Genomic DNA, 18,790 nt, shown 5'->3' on the forward strand with positions numbered 1-18,790 from the left:
CCCTTGGGGGGTCGGGGGGGGGGGGGCTGCCAGGCTAGCGGGTCGGACCTCAGCCCCAAACCTGGGTCGCTGGCTCTGGCTCAGCCACGCCCACAGAAGCGGGAAGGCGGTGCCCAGGTAGGCCCCAGCTCCAGCCCAGGGGCCCCTGTGCTGCGGTCACCATGCCGACGGCCGGGACCCACAAGCCAGGGTGGGGTTAGGAGGGCGATGGAGCGTAGCCCAGACCGCTGTGGCTCTGGACACACTCCAGCCAGTGCTGGCCCATTGGACTCATGACTGCAGCCAGGACCCCAGGCCACTGCAGGTCCCGGGGGGGGCGGTGTCTGGAACTGCCCAGGTTCCAAGGGGGGGATGCGTCCCGGGAACCAGCCTCACCTGGGGGCCTGTTAGCAGGCACAGGCCCAGGCGTGGGTCTCGAGACAGCTTGTTCCCAGACAGGACAGGGACGCCCCCCCATCCCCCCACTGGGAACAAAGGCCAAGCAGCCACCTGGCCCCACAGGAACGCAGCCTGCCCCTGCCTCACACTGGTCCCAGGTCAGCAGCAGACACAAAGGGGACACTCCTCCTTCCCCTCCTGCTGGGGAGCAAAAGGTGACATCAGGCCAGGGTGGGGAGGACACAGCCTCCCAGGCCGACTCCTGGGGCCTCAGAACCCCCAGGGGCCTACAGCCGCGACGGCAGTCCCCCTGCCTGAGGACACCGCCTCCTCCAGGCCCAGCAGGGACGGAGATGGGACAGTCAGGAGCCCAGCAGCCTCCCCTGCTGCCCGGAGGACCCCTGCCCCGGGGAAGCTCGGCAGGGGTCGTGTCGGGGCCCCGACTCCCCTCGGCAGAAGCCCCGATACCTACACTTTTATGGACACAGAAAAATTTGTCTTAAAGAAAAAACAAAGCAAATGAAAAAAACCCAGAGCAAAGCAAGCCCGCGCCCCAGGACCGAGGCACGGAGCCGGCAGGAGCGCTCCTCTGGCGCTCAGGACGAGCTGTGGGCACCCGCGGCACCAGCCACGCCTACGTGATGTCCCTCTGCCGCGGCGGCCGGTGCACGTTCCGCACGACGCACTTGACCATCCACTCGATGCCCTCGCGCACCCCTTTGCTGTGGAGACAGCGGGCGTGAGGTGGGGCAGGCTGGGCCCCCGCCCGGGGAGGAGGGCCCCACTCACCCCGTGAGGGCCGAGCAGGCCTGGGTCAGGCAGTCTCGCCTGCCAATCTTGGAGGTGCAGTCGCTGAAGGCCGTCTTGATGTCGGGGATCGACAGGCAGGTCTGGGGGGGAAGCCTTGAGGGCAGGACGCCGTCCTGCTGGCAGGGGCTGGGCTCCGGAGGGGAGGAGCGGGCGTGCGGGCCGCAGGACGCCAGGGGCAGACGCAGCCGGGCCAGCGGGGGCACTCCCCGGGGCAGCAGGGCAAGGCCAGAGCAGACCCCCACCCCAGGACCCCCCTGCGCACAGGGTCTCCCCGCCACGCCTCCAGCCGCCCCTGCCCTCCTGTGCGGAGAAGGCGCCCGCACCTGGGGAAGGTCATGTACACCCGGGACAAACGTGGCTACGGGGGTGTCTGGGGCAGGCCCCCTGTTGCCCTGGTGGCGGGGGACCGCCCCGCGGGGAGGCTCACCTCCACGTCCTGCTTGTTGGCCAGCACGAGGATGGGGACACCATCCAGCGCCTCACTCGTCACCATCTTCTCTGGAGCGGGTACAGACGTGGGCAGTGAGGGCTTCTGCGCAGGTGCGATCACGTGCGCGGCCGCGGCGGCCACAGTCCCATCTGCCTGGTGCGGCCCCACCTCCAGCCAAGGGCAGCCCCAGGGGCACAGGCAGGTGCACTGGACCTGACAAGTCCCCAGCCCCCTCCCAGCCCTAACCCCCGTACCCACCGAATGCCCGCTTGGACTCCGACAGCCTCTCCTCATCCGTGGAATCAATGACGTAGATGACACCATGGCACTCCGCATAGTACTGGGGAGGGCAGAAAGCGGGGTGCTGGGCCACAGGCACCTGGCCACCCCAAGGCCAGCCCCCAACTGGAAGACCCTCCTGGGGCGCCTTTAGGGAGTGGGAAGGTGGGGCAAAAGGACGATGCAGCCCTCGATTCCTTTAGAGAGGGCTTGCTGACCTTGGGCAGGGGGTGGCCACCACCCTCTGTCCACTTCCTGGGTGCTACACCCCCAAATCTCACTTTAGCACCTGTTCCTGGGAACTGCCCATGACTGCTGGCCTGACGGCAGCTGGAGGAGCCCGAGCTAAGCGGGTCCCCGTGCAGTTAGGGCAGTGGAGGGAGGGGCACCAGCCAGGTCATGTGCCCGCACGGATGGCAGGCCTGATGGCCGTACTACTGACGAGCCGCAGAAAGGCCACCAAGTGGACAGGTGGGGCTGAGGACAGAGCGGTCAGCCCCGGGCACACATACGGCAGTAGCGTCAGGGCCCAGGGCCCGGGAAGAGTTCTGTTGCAGACAATGACGGAAAGACAGATGCGTGAAGTAGGGCACGCGAGGAGTGGGCCCTTGGAATGTGGGGCACGAGGGGCACAGCCACAGACTGGGGGAGCCCCCTTCCTACCCCAATCAGAAGAGAGACCGGAAGTCTCCGCATCCGGCAAGCAGCAGCATCTTTGCCGCTTTGCCACACCTGCCACAAGAGCCCAGAAACCTGGGACATCTACACACAACACGACACCGGTGGGATGCGTGAGTGGCCAATGAGCCGAGACCCTGACAACCGGGAAACCCTCAGGGTGTAGCCAGGGCTCGTGGAGGGGCGGGCCCAACGCAGGCAGCCCCCTGGGCTCCGCAGGCCGCGAGTCAGTCACGTGCGCACAAGCACTCCTGCAGCCCACGCCCTGGGTGCGCAGAGGGCCGCAGGGGCTCTAAGCAGCACGACGTCTCGCTGCTGACAACTGGGAGCCGGCCGGCCCAACAGCAGGTGTCTGCGGCAGGAAGGGGCACCGCGGGGGGCGGGCAGCAAGCCCAGGGAGAGGCTCACCCCACAGCCCCCGCAATGTGTGGCCTGGCCCTGGCAGGTGATGGCCCAGAAGGGGGTGACAGATGGGAGCTGGACATCTGGGGCTGAGCATGACCAGGGCCGGGGACATGGCAGGCTGCCTCGACCCCATGGCACCGCTGATTCCCCACGGCCACACGATGGTCTTGCTGGTGTGGCCTGGAAGGGCAGAGGCCAGAAGTGCCCCCAGGGCAGGCGCAGGGAGTCCACGTCTCATCTGCTGGGAAGTTGTGGCCTAGGCTGGTACGTGGACAGACCACAGGCAGCAGCACTCAGCCTGGATGAAGGCAGGGGCCGTGGGGAAGGGCTACTGGTCACCTGCCAGGAACAAAAGGACAGCAAGCCCAACCACGTCCCAGCGCCAGACAGAGGACGCGGGGGCCAGGCTGCAGGGCGCGGCACGTGGAGCTCTACTCCCTCCGTCCTGGGGACCCACAGGGCCTCTGCTGCCCTCCTCACAGCTCTGGCCAGGGGGTGGCTGGTGTGGTCACCACCCGGGCAGCCCTTTACCAAAGGCTCAGCAAGAGACCTGCTGAGTCACAGCCCCCGACGGCCTGCTCGGCACGTGCACCAGGTGGGTTCAGAGGCCAGCAGAGACCCCGGCCCAGCAGGGATACCTGCCCCCTCGGCGGGAGCTCATGAGGGACCCAGAGGTCAACTGCAGAAGCGGGGCTGAGGGACCTAGGCTCCGACCCTCGTGACGACCCACACCGCTGACAGGAGTGGTGGCTGGGGGGGGAGGGGACGCTGCCAGCTTCGAAGCCCCCCCAGCTCTGCCTGAGAGCCAGCCCTGGAGAAGCCGTGCCCCACTCAGACGTGCGATGGGCTGCCGCGACCGGTGCAGAACCCCATGGCAGGCAGTGCACCGGGGGGATGAACCCGTTGGTCCTGCAGCACCTATTTTAAGCCAAATGCACCCTCCCCGAATCACAGCCGCCCCAGGCAGCCCACGGTGGTGACCCAGCCGGCAGCTGAGTCCTGGTCAGCTCGGCCTAGTGTGGGGCCGGTCTGAGGAACGAGCGCCCCCGTGGCCCCCTGCCCGCCGGGACCTGGGCTGACCCTTCTCACCGCCCAGCCCCACATCCCCCCAGGTCCCCGCCCGGTGCTAGTCGTCTAACACATCCTGCCCCGACCTCCGCCTCACAGTCTGCTCCTCAGACCCTGGCCTGTGATGGGACGTGAGGACCCGTTTCACACCCCCGGGGGTCTTGGTTTAGAAGAGCAGGCCCTGGCCTCCTGCGCCTCGGTCCAACTTAACTGGCCGGAGAATCTGCTAGTGACCTTCTGGCTACAGGACAGAAGCTGGCCTCGTCAATACAAGTCAGGACAAAAAAAACACTTTAGAGGACGACCAAGGTCCCTGCTGCCGCAGTCAGACCAGAAACCCCGACCTGGACACCCGGTTCTAAACACGGGGACGACTGGTAAGGGTCAGGGCGCACGCCTGCGCTCCCAGAAGCGGGGCTGCACCGGAGCCACACCGATCCTCCCGAGGGGCAGCGGAGGGCAGGGCTAGGTGTGTTCTGCTTGCACGCGCCCAACGCAAGGCAGCCAGTGCTGGGGGCATGTGGGAGGAAGAACAGTGCACGGGTGTCCCGGGCACGCCCCGGACGTCAGGGAGGCAGCTGCTCTAGGCCTCCAGGGGCACCGTCGCCAGGCGGGGAGGAGGATGCCGCAGAGCACAGGTCCTGAGGGAGAACCCGGGAGGAGGCCCCGGCGCTGAAGCCCAGCACCCACAGGCCTCCTGCCTGCCCGCACCTGCTTCCTGGACACCTCTCGTCTCGGCCTGTACTCATCGGAAGCAAATCTCTGAGTTAAAAGGGAACTGGCAGGTCCTCGCTCTCGAGGGTGGGGGCAACGGGGGAGCTGGGACAGGGCTGGGGGGAGCCTCAGGGACACAGTGGGGGACGGAGCTGAGGGGAGGCTGGGCCGGGGGTGTCCCTGGAGGAAGCGGTGCGAGGGGCGGCCTGGGCACGGCCGGCTTACCTTGTCCCACAGCGACTGCAGCTCTTCCTGGCCCCCCAGGTCCCAAAACATGAGGCGAGCCTTTCCCACGTCCACAGTGCCGACTGCGGGGAGAGGACAGAGGACAGCGCAGGCTGGGGACCCGCTGCCCCGCGCCGCCTCCCGGCCAGGCCATGGACGGACGGCTCTGGGCTCCCCGACGCGGCCCGGGCGGCCCCCCAAGCCCTCCGCCCCGGGGGGGCCTTACTGTTGAGGCCCACGGTGGTCGTGATCTTGGAGAGGCTCATTCCCTTGTAGTTCTTGTTAAAGCGGGTTTTCGACTGTTCCAGGAACGTCTGCGAAGAGACGCGCGCGGGAGGTGAGGGCGGCTTCCCCGGTGTCCGGTGTCCGTCCCGGGCGGCTGGGGGTGGCTCGGGGCGGGCGGGGGGCGCGTGGGGGCGGGCGGGGCCGCCCGGAGGGGGAGGGCCGGGGGCGGGCACCCACCGTCTTGCCCGCATTGTCCAGCCCCAGGATCAGGACGCAGTACTCGTCCTTCTGGAACATGTACTTGTAGAGGCCGGACAGCAGCGTGTACATCCTGCCTGCGCAGCGGAGGCGGCGGTCGCGGCGGGCTGGGAGCCGGGGCGCTCCCCTCCCCCTCCCCGCCCCCGCCCCCCGCGCCGCCCGCCCCCGAAGGCCCGCCGTGACGTCAGGCTCCCCGGGCTGACGACGCCCCCGCCCCAGCAGGTGCCCGGCGGCCGCGCAGCGGGAGCCCCTGGCGGCGTCCGACCCCCCCCCGGAAGCCGGGCTGCGAGGCGGCGGCCGGCGGGCGTCGCGGCCCGACGGCGGGTGCGGCCCCCGAGGCCCCGCCCCGCCCCCCGCCCCCCGCCCCGGGGCGACCGGCCCGCGCTACCTGGCGCCCGTCGGGGCCGCGGAGCCGCCCGCGCCTGACCTCGCCGACCCGCGCCGACCCCGCGCTGACCTCGCGCGGCGCCCGACGGGACGCAGGCCGCGGGGGGGCGGGGCCGTCCCGACGCTCCCCGCGCGCCGCGTCCCGGCGTCCCCCGCGCGAGGCACTTCCGGCGGCGGCGGCGCCCGGGAGGAAGTGCCGGTGGGCTGCGAGGGCGGAGGCGGGGGCGCCGGCCGCTCTAGCCGGTGAGGCCGGCGGGGCTCTATGGCGGCGGCCCGGAGCCCGCGCGGAGGCGGGGCCCGGCCCGGGCGAGGGGGCGCGGTCTGGGGCGACGGGGCCGGGGCCCGAGGCGACGGGGCGGGCGGAGCGGGCCGGGCCGCGGCGGGGGCGGGGCGGGGCGGGGGGCGGCGCGGCGCTCAGCGGCTCCCCGTCGTTGCAGCCGCGCCGCCCGCCGGGCCGCAGGATGGACGAGGAGAGCCTGCAGGCCGCGCTGCACACCTATGACGCGCAGCTGCAGCAGGTGGAGCTGGCGCTGGGCGCCGGCCTGGAGCCCTCGGAGCTGGCCGACCTGCGGCAGCTGCGCGGCGACCTCCAGGAGCTCATCGAGCTCACCGAGGCCAGCCTGGTGTCCGTCCGGAAGAGCAAGCTGCTGGCCGCGCTGGACGGGGAGCGCGCGGCCCCGGGCGACGCCGACAGCCGGGGCTCCCAGCAGGCGGGGCCCGCGGCGCCCGCAGCGCCCGCAGCCCCCGGGGCCGCGCCGGACACGGCTCCCGAGCGCGAGCGCCAGCCCGAGCCGGCACCCAGCGGGCCCGGGCAGGGGGAGCAGGAGCGGGCCGGCGACGAGGACGGCGACGAGGAGGAGGCGCTGAGCGGCCGCAAGGTGAACGCGCCGTACTATAGCTCCTGGGGCACGCTGGAGTACCACAACGCCATGATCGTGGGCACCGAGGCGGCGCGCGACGGCTCTGCGGGCGTGCGGGTGCTCTACCTCTACCCCACGCACAAGTCCCTGAAGCCCTGCCCCTTCTTCCTGGAGGGCAAGTGCCGCTTCCAGGACAGCTGCAGGTGAGTCCGGGGCAGGGGCGCAGGTAGGCCGCGCCGTCCTGGGAGGCACGGTGCCCCACCCTTCGCTGCTCTGGTTCTTTCGGGGGAAGCTTGCAAAATGCAGTGTCGCAGCCCCGCAGGGCCCGGCGTGGGGCCGCCCGCTGCCCCCTTCGCCGCTGATCAGCCCTTCCTTGCCAGGCTCGTGTTTGCTCTCTCCTTTGTCTTCCTCTTGTTTGCCTGCACCGTGTAAAGGAAACCGTAGAAGTCACTGGTTTCTTTTTTTTTTTTTTCTTTCATCAATCGATGCTCAGGGTCGCATCCCTGACAAATCCGTAAGTTGGATCTTGTTCATGATGAGATTCACACGACTGTGGCAACGGTGTCACTCTTTCCTTAAAATGCCCGACTCGGCTTTTGCTCCTTATCGCTTCTATCTGTGGAAGGAATGTTTACCAAGTCTTGCAGATGATTTTCTTTTTGAGTCAATAACCCAGGGAAACTCTCTCTAGTCCTTTGGTCTTTGTCTTTGCTTACAGACCGTTGCTGGGTCCAGAGCGTCCTTTAACACGATTTTCCACAATCCTTTCTTTCCTTGTAAGTCTGATTACAGTGTGGCACCCGTACGGGAAGGTGCGTAAATCATGAAACGTACTGGAGTTTTCACAAAGCAGACCCATCCGTGTGCTGCTGAACAAACAGGTCAGAGAACAGAGCAGCAAGCCCTCTCGTCCTCTCTGCCGTTACCCTCTGGGTGCCTCCACGGGCCCGGGTGATGCCCCTTGTGACGATGAGAGCTGACGTGTCCGTGTGCTGTTCGTCTAGGCCAGGCTCCGGGCCAGGAGTTTCACGTGTGTTGACCCCTCCGTGCAGCAAGCCCCAGGGGTGGGCCCCACCACGGCTAAGGTTGCCTGGCACAGACGGCGGCACGAGCGAGCCTGCAGCGGGCACAGGCTAGCTTTGCCTCGGCCCCCAACTGCTGTGCCTTGCTCTGTTGTGTTAGCTATAGGCCCGACTGGCACAGCCTACGACAGCCACTTGCCACTGCCAGACAGATCAACGCTTTTCTTGCATTGCTTTGCATTTTTATTTTATTTATTTTTTAAAGATTTATTTGTGAGAGAGAGAGGGAGGGAGTATGCACCCTCCGTGTAGGGAGAGCCAGAAGGAGAGAGGGAGAGAATGTCAAGCAAACTCCCTGCTCAGCTCGGAGCCGACCCTGAGATCAGGACCTGAGCAGGACCTGAGCAGACGCTCTTAGCTCAGTAACCCACTGAGCTACCCAGGCGCCCCTGCTTTGTATTTTTAAAAATAAAAACAAAGTAGCTGACGCCCTTGAGTCCCGCTGTGTCACAGCCCCTTCTCCTCCCAGGCTGTGATCACAACTCCCTTGTGTTTACCTCTAGCAGATGTTAGCTCTCCGCAGACAGGAGCCTATATGAGAAGAGTAACTTTTTGTGCTACTTTTGAAACAAATGGTGTCACACAGGATGGTTTATTTTGCAACTTGCTTTTTTCACTAAGCAGGGATGTGAGAGGGCATCTGTGCTGGTATCTCCAGAGCTGTTTAATTGGTTTTAACTGCTATGTTCTTTTCTCTCACAAATGTGCCACATTTTATTATGTTCCTTTCTGATGTTTTCCAGTTTTTGTCTGTTACAAACAGCTTGCTGTGAACATCTTAGTAGTGTCTTCTTCTGTACCTGCCTGAGAATTTCCCTAGTATGGGACCGGTGTGTCGAGAGTGTGCAGAGTTCCCGCTTCCGTATGAAGGCCGGTGCCTCGTCCCTCATCCTCTCTATCACTGCCGATTCCTGCCTGCTGAGCGCTGGGAAAATGGGATCATGGTTGAATTTGTGTTTCCTTGGTTCCTAGTGAGATACAGTATTTTTTCGTTCATTTTTTATAGCTTAAGGTCTGTATTTCAATTTCTTTATCTGTAAAACAAACGAGAGTTGTCTTTCATAGTTGTTGGGACAATGGAATGCGTTACCACGTGCAGAGAATTTAGAGTAGTACCTCACAGGTTGTAAGCTCACAGTCAATGTGAACTTTTACGTTGTTGTAAAGTAAAATCAGGCGTGGGAAGTAAGTACACAGTGTGGGGATTCCTGTAACCCCGAGCAGTCACCACTCAGCTCACAACTGCAAATCTGCCAACCACCCCCAAGCCCCTCCGTGCACCTCAAACCAAATGCAGCCTGCTCCCTCCTCCAAAACGACCGCTATTCTGGACTTTTATTATGGTCACACTCAAGTGTGGTGGTGGTGCAAACACTGCAGTGCCATCTTGCTCACTCAGCTGCTGTCTCTGGCTGTCCACACCCTCTTCCCAGCCTTTCCTGGCCTCACAGCTTTTTGGAGGACTGGGCCCCGGGCCCCATCATCGAACACCCCTGGTGCGGTCCAACACAGTCCTCTGCAAGCTGGCAGCTGGATTGAGGGAGCTGACCACATGCAGGTCCACGCTCTTTGACAAGACTCTAGGTGCTGTTCCTTCATCGGGACGTACTTGGTGTCTAGCTTTTCTGTTGTGATGTTAGCAGCCTTGGACGCCATTGGTGATCGGTACCTGATGGCAGATTCAGCAGGGACTGCAAAGTAGAGGTCTTTCTCTCTGTTCATTTCCATTTGTTAGCCGTAAAGAGATGCTCTCCCGCACCTCTGACTTGGCTCCCAGTGGTACATAGAGAAAATACAGGATAAATGCTGGGCTTTCCTGTTCTGTTTACTTCATTTCTAAGCTAATAAATGGTTATCTTTCATCCTGAGAAAGTAGTGAATTAGCTTTAAAAAAATATTTCTAGGGGCACCTGGGCTCAGTGGTTGAGCATCTGCCTTGGGCTCAGGGCGTGACCCTGGGGTCCTGGGATCGAGTCCCGCATCGGGCTCCCTGCGAGGAGCCTGCTTCTCCCTCTGCCTGTGTCTCTGCCTCTCTCTCTGTGTCTCTCATGAGTAATTAGATAAAATCTTAGGGAAAAAAAATGTATCTAATATTTTTACGGACTCAGGATTTCCATATATTTGACAAATTTCAATCTAATGAGATTCTAATTTTTTTTTTATTGGAGTTCAATTTGTCAACATATAGCAGAACACCCAGTGCTCATCCCGCCAAATGCCCCCCTCAGTGCCTGTCACCCAGTCACCCCAACCCCCTGCCCACCTCCCTTGTTTGTTTCCCAGAGTTCGGTGTCTCTCATGTTTTAAGATTCTGATTTTCTATACAGGTATCACCCACTTTTCAAAAGTTCGTGTTTTAACACTTTCATGAAAGGCCTGCATTAGAAACTTGTCGGCCTTTTGCTGTTTTTGGACCCCAAAATGAGTCTCATGGGTAGCATAGAATTTGATCATTCTTTTCATCCATCCTTCCAGTTCTGTCTTTTAATTGGAGTTTGCATACTTTGCTTGCAACTAAAATAGTTATTGATAAGGACACACCCCAGTTGTCTTATTATTTTCTCTTTTTTTTAAGGTTTCATTTTTTTTTAAAGATTTTATTTATTTATTCATGATCTACACACAGAGAGAGAGGCAGAGACACAGGCAGAGGGAGAAGCAGGCTCCATGCAGGGAGCCTGATGTGGGACTCGATCCCGGGTCTCCAGGATCATGCCCTGGGCTGCAGGCGGTGCCAAACCGCTGCACCACCAGGGCTGCCCTAAGGTTTCATTTTTAACAAATCTCTACACCCAGTGTAGGGCTTGAACTCACCACCCCGAGATCAAGAGTCCCATGCTCCACCCGACTGAGCCAGCCGGGTGTCCCTTTGTTTTCTATAGGCCTTTAGGTTATTTGTTTCTCATTCCCTTCATTATCACTTTCTTTGGTGTTTGTTTTTTTCTACTCTATCATTTTGATTCTCTTTGATTTTTTTGGGTACACTTTTTTTAAAAGAGTTTATTTATTTGAGAGAGAGCGAGCGAACAGTGGGGAGGGGCAGAGAGAGAGGGAGAAGCCGACTCCGTTGAGCAGGGAGCCCAACATGGGGCTTGATCCCAGGACTCCAGGATCATGACCTGAGCTGAAGGCAGATGCTCAACCACTGGGCCCCCCAGGCACCCCCCATGTTATTTTCTTAATGACACTCCCTGGATTATGATTAACATAGCAATCTAGTGTGAATAATGCCAGTTTAGCTTTAATAGTGTAGGGAAACTACCTACAGTCCATCCCCCCATACTTGTGTGCCTGGAATAGAGATTCAGGAGTGTTACTTCATGCATTTGTCTTTCTTTCTTTTAAAGATTTTTATTTATGTATTCATGAGAGACACACACACAGAGAGAGAGAGAGACACACACAGGCAGAGGGAGAAGCAGGCTCCATGCAGGGAGCCCCATGTGGGACTCCATCCCCGGTCTCCAGGATCAGGCCGTGGACTGAAGGTGGCGCTAAACCGCTGTGCCACCCGGGCTGCCCTGCATTTGTCTTAAATCATATAGAGGAAAAACAGATGAGTTGCAAACCAAAAAAAAAAAAAAAAGAAAAGAAAAAGAAAAAGAAAGGTAGTAGCAGTTTTATATTTACTTGTGTAGTTGCCTTTATCAGTGTCAGTATGACTTAGGGTCTAATGTCCTTTGGCCCTTTCGCATTGCTTGTAGGGCAGGTCTACTAGAAATGAACTCCCTTCGCTTTTATTTATATGAGAATGTCTTCATTTGTCATTCGAAGGATAGTTTTGCCAGATACAGAATTCTCAGTTGGCAGGGTTTTGTTTTCTCTTTAAGCCTTTAAATATGTCATCCGCCTGCCTCCTGGCCTCCATAGCTTCCAGCGAGAAACTGGCGGGTAACCTTACTGAGGATCCTTGTACATGATTCAGAATTTTCTCTTTGCCTTTTTTTTTTTTTTAATTTTTATTTATTTATGATAGTCACACAGAGAGAGAGAGGGGGGCAGAGACACAGGCAGAGGGAGAAGCAGGCTCCATGCACCGGGAGCCCGACGTGGGATTCGATCCCGGGTCTCCAGGATCGTGCCCTGGGCCAAAGGCAGGCGCTAAACCGCTGCGCCACCCAGGGATCCCTCTCTTTGTCTTTGATTAAGGAAGTGTCCCCGTAACGAGCCTTCAGTGGTGTGGTGGTAAGAAGTGAGAGAGGGAGGCACTCTAGTCCTCCGACGGAGTCCCCCAGGCGCCCCTCTGGTGCTTCCTTTCCCCTCCCTCTGCCAGGGCATGAGCAGATCTTTCTCCAGTACTCACTGTGGAAAGCTGGTAGAGCTGGAGTACAACTCACAAAAGCGTGAGAGCCCAAGGGTGCTTGGAGCCACTGCCTTCGGCTCAGATCATGGCCCCGGGGTCCTGGGATCGAGTCCCTTGTGGGGCTTCCAGCTCGCGGGGAGCCTGCTTCTCCCTCTGCCGCTCTCCCCGCCCCCACCTGTGCTCTCACTCTCTCTCAAATAAATAAATGAAACTTAAAAAAAAAAGTGTGGGAGCCCCAGGGGTTTGAACTCTCAGACTTGTCCACGCGGAGCCTTTCTAGCACAGGCTCCTACGGTGGTTCCTGCCAGGCGGTGGGGGGGTTACCGTGGTGGTAGGTTGTGATTCTCGGTATCTGCCTATTGGTGTCTCCAAATTTGGCATAGCAGTTTGCCCTGTGACCTTTCTTCTCTCACGGATCTAAGAAGAGTTAGTGATTTTTTCATTTTGTTCCGTTTTTTACCTTTGGTTACAGCAAAGGGGTAACTTCCCAGCTTCCTACACACCAGGCTGGAGACCAGCAGTGTCCCAGCTAGTGAGTTTCTCATTTCAGTTATTGACTTTTCACGTCTGTTGTCTTGTTTTTACGTATTTTCTTTTTTTTCTTTTTATATATTTTCTATTTATGTTTTAAGATTTATTATTTCTTGAATCATTGTCACATTTTCATTTAGTTCTTTGAACTTACCACAATCTGCTTTGAGGTCATGGCAGATTTTGGCACTTGGACCCACTGAGTCAGATTCCATTCACTGCTTTTTTCTCCTAAATATGGGTCCCACTTTACTGTTTGTGTGCCTGGTGAGTTTTTATTGAAAATGGTACATTTCAGGTAATGTCTTGTAGCAGCTCTGGGATTTGAATCGTTTTCTTTAGTATTTTGTTTTCTTTTAATATATTTTCTGGACCTGGATTACGAAGTCTGTCCCCCCTCATAGTGCGCAGCTTCTGATATATCTGCTTAGATCCTTAAATTTATATTTACTTTTTGACCTGGCTTTTTAGGGGTCCCTTCTGTGTCCGTGTGGCTTCGTGGCCAGGCAGTGATGTAGGCAGAGGTTATTTGCAGCCACTCTTGCCCTCAAGGCTTCTCCCCATCAGTCAGTGTGTGTGGGCCGGGGGACACATTCCATGTTCAGCAGCCCCCATCTCCGTTCACGTGACGCTGGCCGGAGTCCTGACTGGTGCACCTTGTTTCCTGGAGAACCAGGGTGTTTGGGGGGGTGGAGCCCTTCTATGGTCGTTCCATTTTCTGGGTATCCCTGTGAATCGTAAGTGACCACTGAGCTGGGCTCACGGCCTCAGGGCTGATGGTTTTCCCAGGTCTCATCCCTGGTCTCACCCCTGCCATACTGCTCCTCGCGGGCACGCGGGGCATGTCCCCCACTGTGAAGCCACAGACATTCCCACCTCCCATTCTGTCCCAAAGTTGGGCAGTTTTTTTTTTTTTTTTAATTTTATTTATTCATGAGAGACAGAGAGACCAAGGCAGAGACACAGGCAGAGGGAGAAGCAGGCTCTATGCAAGGAGCTCAACGTGGGACTTGATCCAGGGTCTCCAGGATCACGCCCTGGGCTGCAGGTGGCGCTAAACCGCTGGGCCACTGGGGCTGAAGTTGGACAGTTTTTCACAAATAATGACTAACCAGTGTGTTGTCTGTTTCATTCCATTTCCAGAGTTCTGATGCTGTGAGTTTGGACCATTTTGCTTAGTTTCCCTGTTTTTCTCTACTTGGCCACAGCTGGAACTCAGAATATAGTTCTAAGTGCTTGTTTTCACATTCTAGTTTTATTCTAGAGTGTATTATTTCCATCCATGACTGTTGTGAGGTAGGTGACTGAGTTGGTTTGTCCTTTTTTTTTTTTTTTTTTGAAGATTTTATTTATTTATTCATGAGAGACACAGAGACATAGGCAGAGGGAGAAGCAGGCTCCTGCAGGGAGCCTGATGTGGGACTCGATCCTGGGACCCTGGGGTCATGACCTGAGCTGAAGGCAGACACTCAACCCCTGGGCCACCCAGGCATCCAGTGAGTTGGTTTTTCTTTTTTTTTTTTTTTAAAGATTTTATTTATTCATGAAAGATACGCAGAGAGAGAGAGGCAGAGGGAGAAACAGGCTCCATGCAGGAAGCCCACTGTGGGACTCGATCCCGGGACTCCAGGATCACGCCCCCGGCTGAAGGCAGATGCTCAACCGCTGAGCCACCCAGGCGTCCCTGAGTTGGTTTTTCAATACGGGAAACCAGTTTCTAATCTTTTCCTTATGGAACCAGCAGTCCATCCTTTCCTGACCGGTGTGTAGAATTTCCTCCATCACATGTGAGGTTTTTCATGTGTGTGTTACTCTTCCCAGGTGCTCTTGCTCATTCTATTGATCGCTTTGCCTGTTCGTTTTAGTTTTAAGTTCATTTTATGGATATGCCTTTAACTATTCCCCGTGGTTGGAAACTTAGGTTATTTCCAAGTCTTTTGAATTTAGTTACCATCCTTTGGGGCAAATTTTTGCATACTTTCATTATTATTTTTCTAGAATCAGTTCTTAGGTGTGTTTTCCTGGGTTCAGAAGGATACCAGATTTTCAGGCTTCTATTATCACTGGATATTCCTGCAGAGAAATGTTAATTGGTGGTTCTGGAGGCATGTGTCTGGGGGCGTGTGCTGAAGTGGGTATTTGGTTGAACTCAGTCCTGGGTGTAGCCCCCCCCCCCCTTTTGGACCCATTGTCTTCCTCCTTGGCTGAACGAGGATTTTCAACCAGAGTCACCACCGCATTTGGAGCCCAGTCTTGGAGTTGCTGATGCAACTACTTGGGCTCCTACTTGGTCGTTGGCAGTGTCCTGAGGGCCTGAGGACCATCAGGTGTGAGAACAAACTGCCCAGAATCTTGCCAGGGGAGGTGTCTGAGGCCATCTTTGTCCACCCATAGGAGAGGACCGAAGCCCTTCCTTGGCGTTCCCATTATCACCACCACGTCCCGCCTGGAAGGGCTTGCCAGGGCCAGCGTCAGCTCTACGTCACCCAGGAAATGCCAGACCCTCGTTGCTCTCGTAGGGTTAAAACGGTTTCCTCTTTGAAAGGCTGGCACGGTAGAGGGGATATGTGGTTAGTCTTTTATGCCTTTATTTGGCAGAGTTGAGCTTGTCATTCTTTGTCCCCACATTTCTTCCTCTTTCTTTGCCTCCTCTTCTCCCCTCCCGTCCTCTCTCGGTTTTGGTTTTAATCTCACTGGTTCACTGACATCTAAAGATCAAGGCATCACTGTTACAGCTGTGTTCTCCTACTTGATTTGGGAAGGACTCGGTCCCATAAGCGCACACGCACAAACACACCCGCCTCGACGATCTGTTTGTGCCGGGGGGCTCCCTTCTGGTGGAGAGGCGATGGGGAGCTTTCGTCACATGGTTGTCTGCCCACCACATTGTTACTCTAGCCCGGAGAGCTGGAGGGTAATGCGAGGCATCTCATCCCCAGGGTAGCCAGGCCCATCCCAAGAATGAGAGAGTGTGCACACGTGGACATACGTGCCTGTTTGTGTGCAGGGGTATACGTGTGCATGCCCCCATGTATGTGTATACGTGGGTGGGTGTGTATGCGCGTGTGTCCGTTTGTCCGCCGTGTCTCCCTCCCTTTGGGCTGATGCCCAGGCAGGTGGACTGGGTTCTCCTGGGTTCACTTGCCCCAGTGCGCTGTGTCTGAGCCCCTGCTCCCTGTGGCTGTCTTGGCAGGTTCTCCCATGGGCAGGTGGTCTCTGTGGATGAGCTGCGCCCCTTCCAGGACCCGGACCTGAGCTCCCTACAGGCTGGCTCTGCATGTCTGGCCAAGCAGCAGGATGGCCTCTGGTACCCCGCTCGGATAACTGGTGAGGCTGCCCACGGGCCTCTCAGCCGGGGCCCCTCCTGGAGAGCCCTGTTCCATGCCCAAGAGGAGCGAGACCACCCTTGACCTGGGCCCTACCTTCCTTCTAACTCCCAATGTGGTTCCTACCACCTGTTGAGGCCACTGAGCTGGCCTGTCTTTTGTTCCCTGCCTCTAGATGTAGATAATGGCTACTACACCGTCAAGTTTGACTCACTGCTGCTGAAGGAGGCCGTGGTAGAGGGGGACAGCATCCTGCCCCCGCTGCGCACAGACCCCACGGGATCCTCAGACTCAGACAGTGGCGACCCAGATGACCCCAGCTATGCCAGAGGTATGGCGGCAGTTCAGGATCCCAGAAGCCAGGAAAGTGGGGCAAGGGGAAGTGTCGGTAGCAGTCACCCCGAGAGGCTTCCGGCTGGCAGGGCCTGTGACCCTCTCACCACATCCTTGGAGAGTATGGGGGCAGTGAGGCAGACTGTGTTCAGAAGGGGCACGTGTGACTGAGGACACGTGGAAGCCCGCCACAGGCATTGGGGGCAAATGAGAGCGAGCGTGTGGAGTCTGGGGCGGGCCCTGAGGCCTGCAGATGGAATGACCCGGCCCTAGTCTTCAGGGAGCACACGGGATGATCGCAGCTCCACACCCCGCAGGCCGAAGCTGTGTCCACTGAAGCAGGGCTGGCCGGTCGGCGTGCGAGGGACCGGCGGGGCATGGGGGCAGGAAGGAGCGGCTCCTTCCAGTGGTCTCCACGTGGGGACACCTAGTAGCTAGAGGGGAGGCTGTGTCGAGAGAGCCGGGGCAGGAGCTGTTCAGGAAGGGTAACTGGGGGGGATCCCTGGGTGGCCCAGTGGTTTGGCACCTGCCTTTGGCCCAGGGCGCGATCCTGGAGACCCGGGATCGAGTCCCACGTCGGGCTCCCGGTGCATGGAGCCTGCTTCTCCCTCTGCCTGTGTCTCTGCCTCTCTCTGTCTCTCTCTCTCTGTGACTATCATAAATAAATAAAAATTAAAAAAAAAAAAAAAGAAGGGTAACTGGCTGAGGGCGTCCAGCCCTCCCAAGGGGTCAGGTAGGATGGAGAGGGGAGGCGTTCCTGTGGAATCTGTCCGGTGAGGTGGTAGTTCCTGAACCCCCATGTCCACGGTGGTGGAGGGGAGGACTGAGCCGCGAAGTCGTGGACTTTCTACGGGGGGAAGAGGGGAGCTCACCGCCTGAGAAGGTGGGTCAGGGGAGGGCTCGGGTGGGGAGGTTGGCCCTGCGGTGGGGGGGCTGGAGCAGACTGCGCCAGACTCTGCCGTGAGTCCTGCCTTAGTCACGTGCCGGTGACAGGTCTGGGCAATCACCGGAGAGTCTGAGGCTCAGGGCACCACGACCCTGGCCCGGAGCTGAGCTCTTGGGCTGACACTGGCTGGAGCCCAGGGTGCTCCCCGTCCAGCGGGGCCGAGCCACTGCCCTGTTTCCTACAGTGGTGGAACCCAGTGCTGCCGAGCCCGGGACCTGCAGCTCCGCTTTCGCTGGCTGGGAGGTGCACACACGGGGCATCGGCTCCAGACTCCTTGCCAAGATGGGCTACGAGTTTGGCAAGGGTGAGTGTGTGCCGCCCTGGGGAGGGGAGGGGGCCGCACAGCGGGGCTCGGGTCCAGCAGCGGTAGCGCCAGCCCCGTGTGCCCCCAGGTCTGGGCCGGCATGCCGAGGGCCGGGTGGAGCCCATCCACGCTGTGGTGCTGCCTCGAGGGAAGTCGCTGGACCAGTGCGCAGAGATCTTGCAGAAGAGGACCAAGGGTGGCAAGGCTGGCGCCCGGAGGCCCCCGAAAGGCCAGGGCAGTGGGGGTGGACGCCCTCCCCCTCGTAGCGTGTTTGACTTTCTGAACGAAAAGCTGCAGTGCCGGACCCCGGCGGCGCTGGAGGCTGCGGCGGCCCCCGCAGGGAGGAGGAGCGGGAAGGAGATGTACCATGCCAGCAGGAGTGCCAAGCGGGCCCTGGGCCTGCGACTCTTCCAGACGGAGAAGAAGATCGAGCAGACCCAGCGGGACATCCGGGGCATCCAGAAGGCTCTCGCCCGAAACACCGGCCGGTACGTGTGGGGCGAGACTTGGGGCAGGGGGCGGCCCCCTGGGTGTCGATGCCTCAGCCCTGCCGTGGGCCTCCTGCCCACTTTCCATGCTGTGCCTTCTCGCCTGCACGTGAGCTGGAGCGCGCGCTGACCCCAGGGTGGTGGCTGTCCGAGGAGGGTCTGGTGCTTGGAGGAGGAGGGCCGTGGCCACGGGTGTGGGGGCCTCGTGCCAGTGGCCCAGCAGCTCGTGCTGAACGGCAGGCTCCTCCTCAGGCACAGTGTGACGGCGGCCCAGCTGCAGGAGAGGCTGGCGGGAGCCCAGCGGGAGCTGGGGCAGCTCCAGGCCCAGGAGGCGGGTCTGCAGCGGGAACAGAGGAAAGCAGACACCCACAAGAAGATGACCGAGTTCTAGAGCCCTGTGTGCCGTGGACGGGGCTCAGGGACCCCAGCTCCCGGGTGCCCTCGGGGAGACCAGCTGTCACCCGACTAGATGCTCCTGGAAGAGGGGCTGGCCTGCTCCCAGGCTACACCCCACGGCCAGCGGACACTGCTGAGAGGACATGGGGCTGCAGGGCTCCCTTCTGGACACTTCCTTGCCACTGAGCCCACCCGCCAGTGTTTCGGGGGGTCTCCTCAGCGAGGACATTAAAGTGATTGTGTTGTGGTGTCTTTCATTGGAGGCTCGGCTGGCTTGTGGGACCTCGGGGGAGAGGGGTCCCTGCGCAGGCCCGTGGGCGCCGGCGGGAGGGCCCTGCGAGAGCCCGCTGGCCCCTGTCCGGAG

At 59.4% G+C, this 18,790-nt stretch overlaps 2 protein-coding genes across 7 annotated transcripts; one reads left to right on the forward strand and one right to left on the reverse strand.

Moving 5' to 3' along the window:
- Positions 1–852: 852 nt before the first annotated feature.
- On the reverse strand, positions 853–5,981 carry ARFRP1 (ADP ribosylation factor related protein 1). 6 transcript variants are annotated; one of them, XM_025470721.3, is made up of 8 exons: positions 5,859–5,981; positions 5,450–5,543; positions 5,214–5,301; positions 4,988–5,070; positions 1,877–1,958; positions 1,616–1,686; positions 1,168–1,281; positions 853–1,100 (listed from the first exon to the last, which is right to left on the reverse strand). In XM_025470721.3, the coding sequence occupies exons 2-8, from the start codon at positions 5,540–5,542 to the stop codon at positions 975–977; spliced, it is 657 nt and encodes a 218-aa protein (XP_025326506.1). In that variant the 5' UTR covers position 5,543; positions 5,859–5,981; the 3' UTR covers positions 853–974. The 6 variants fall into 6 exon arrangements, with proteins under 6 accessions (XP_025326506.1, XP_025326507.1, XP_025326505.1 ...); XM_025470722.3 differs by having other exon boundaries at positions 1,168–1,268; positions 5,450–5,547; XM_025470720.3 differs by having other exon boundaries at positions 5,450–5,547.
- A 27-nt stretch (positions 5,982–6,008) lies between these two features.
- Positions 6,009–18,683, forward strand: ZGPAT (zinc finger CCCH-type and G-patch domain containing). Its single transcript, XM_025470715.3, has 7 exons — positions 6,009–6,100; positions 6,295–6,920; positions 15,827–15,960; positions 16,135–16,290; positions 17,423–17,542; positions 17,631–18,030; positions 18,283–18,683. Exons 2-7 carry the CDS (start codon positions 6,319–6,321, stop codon positions 18,419–18,421), a joined length of 1,551 nt encoding a protein of 516 aa, XP_025326500.1. The 5' UTR covers positions 6,009–6,100; positions 6,295–6,318; the 3' UTR covers positions 18,422–18,683.
- Positions 18,684–18,790: the final 107 nt, after the last annotated feature.

This window comes from Canis lupus, chromosome 24 (assembly GCF_003254725.2).
Source record: "Canis lupus dingo isolate Sandy chromosome 24, ASM325472v2, whole genome shotgun sequence".
In the NCBI taxonomy this organism is placed as follows: Eukaryota; Metazoa; Chordata; class Mammalia; order Carnivora; family Canidae; genus Canis; species Canis lupus.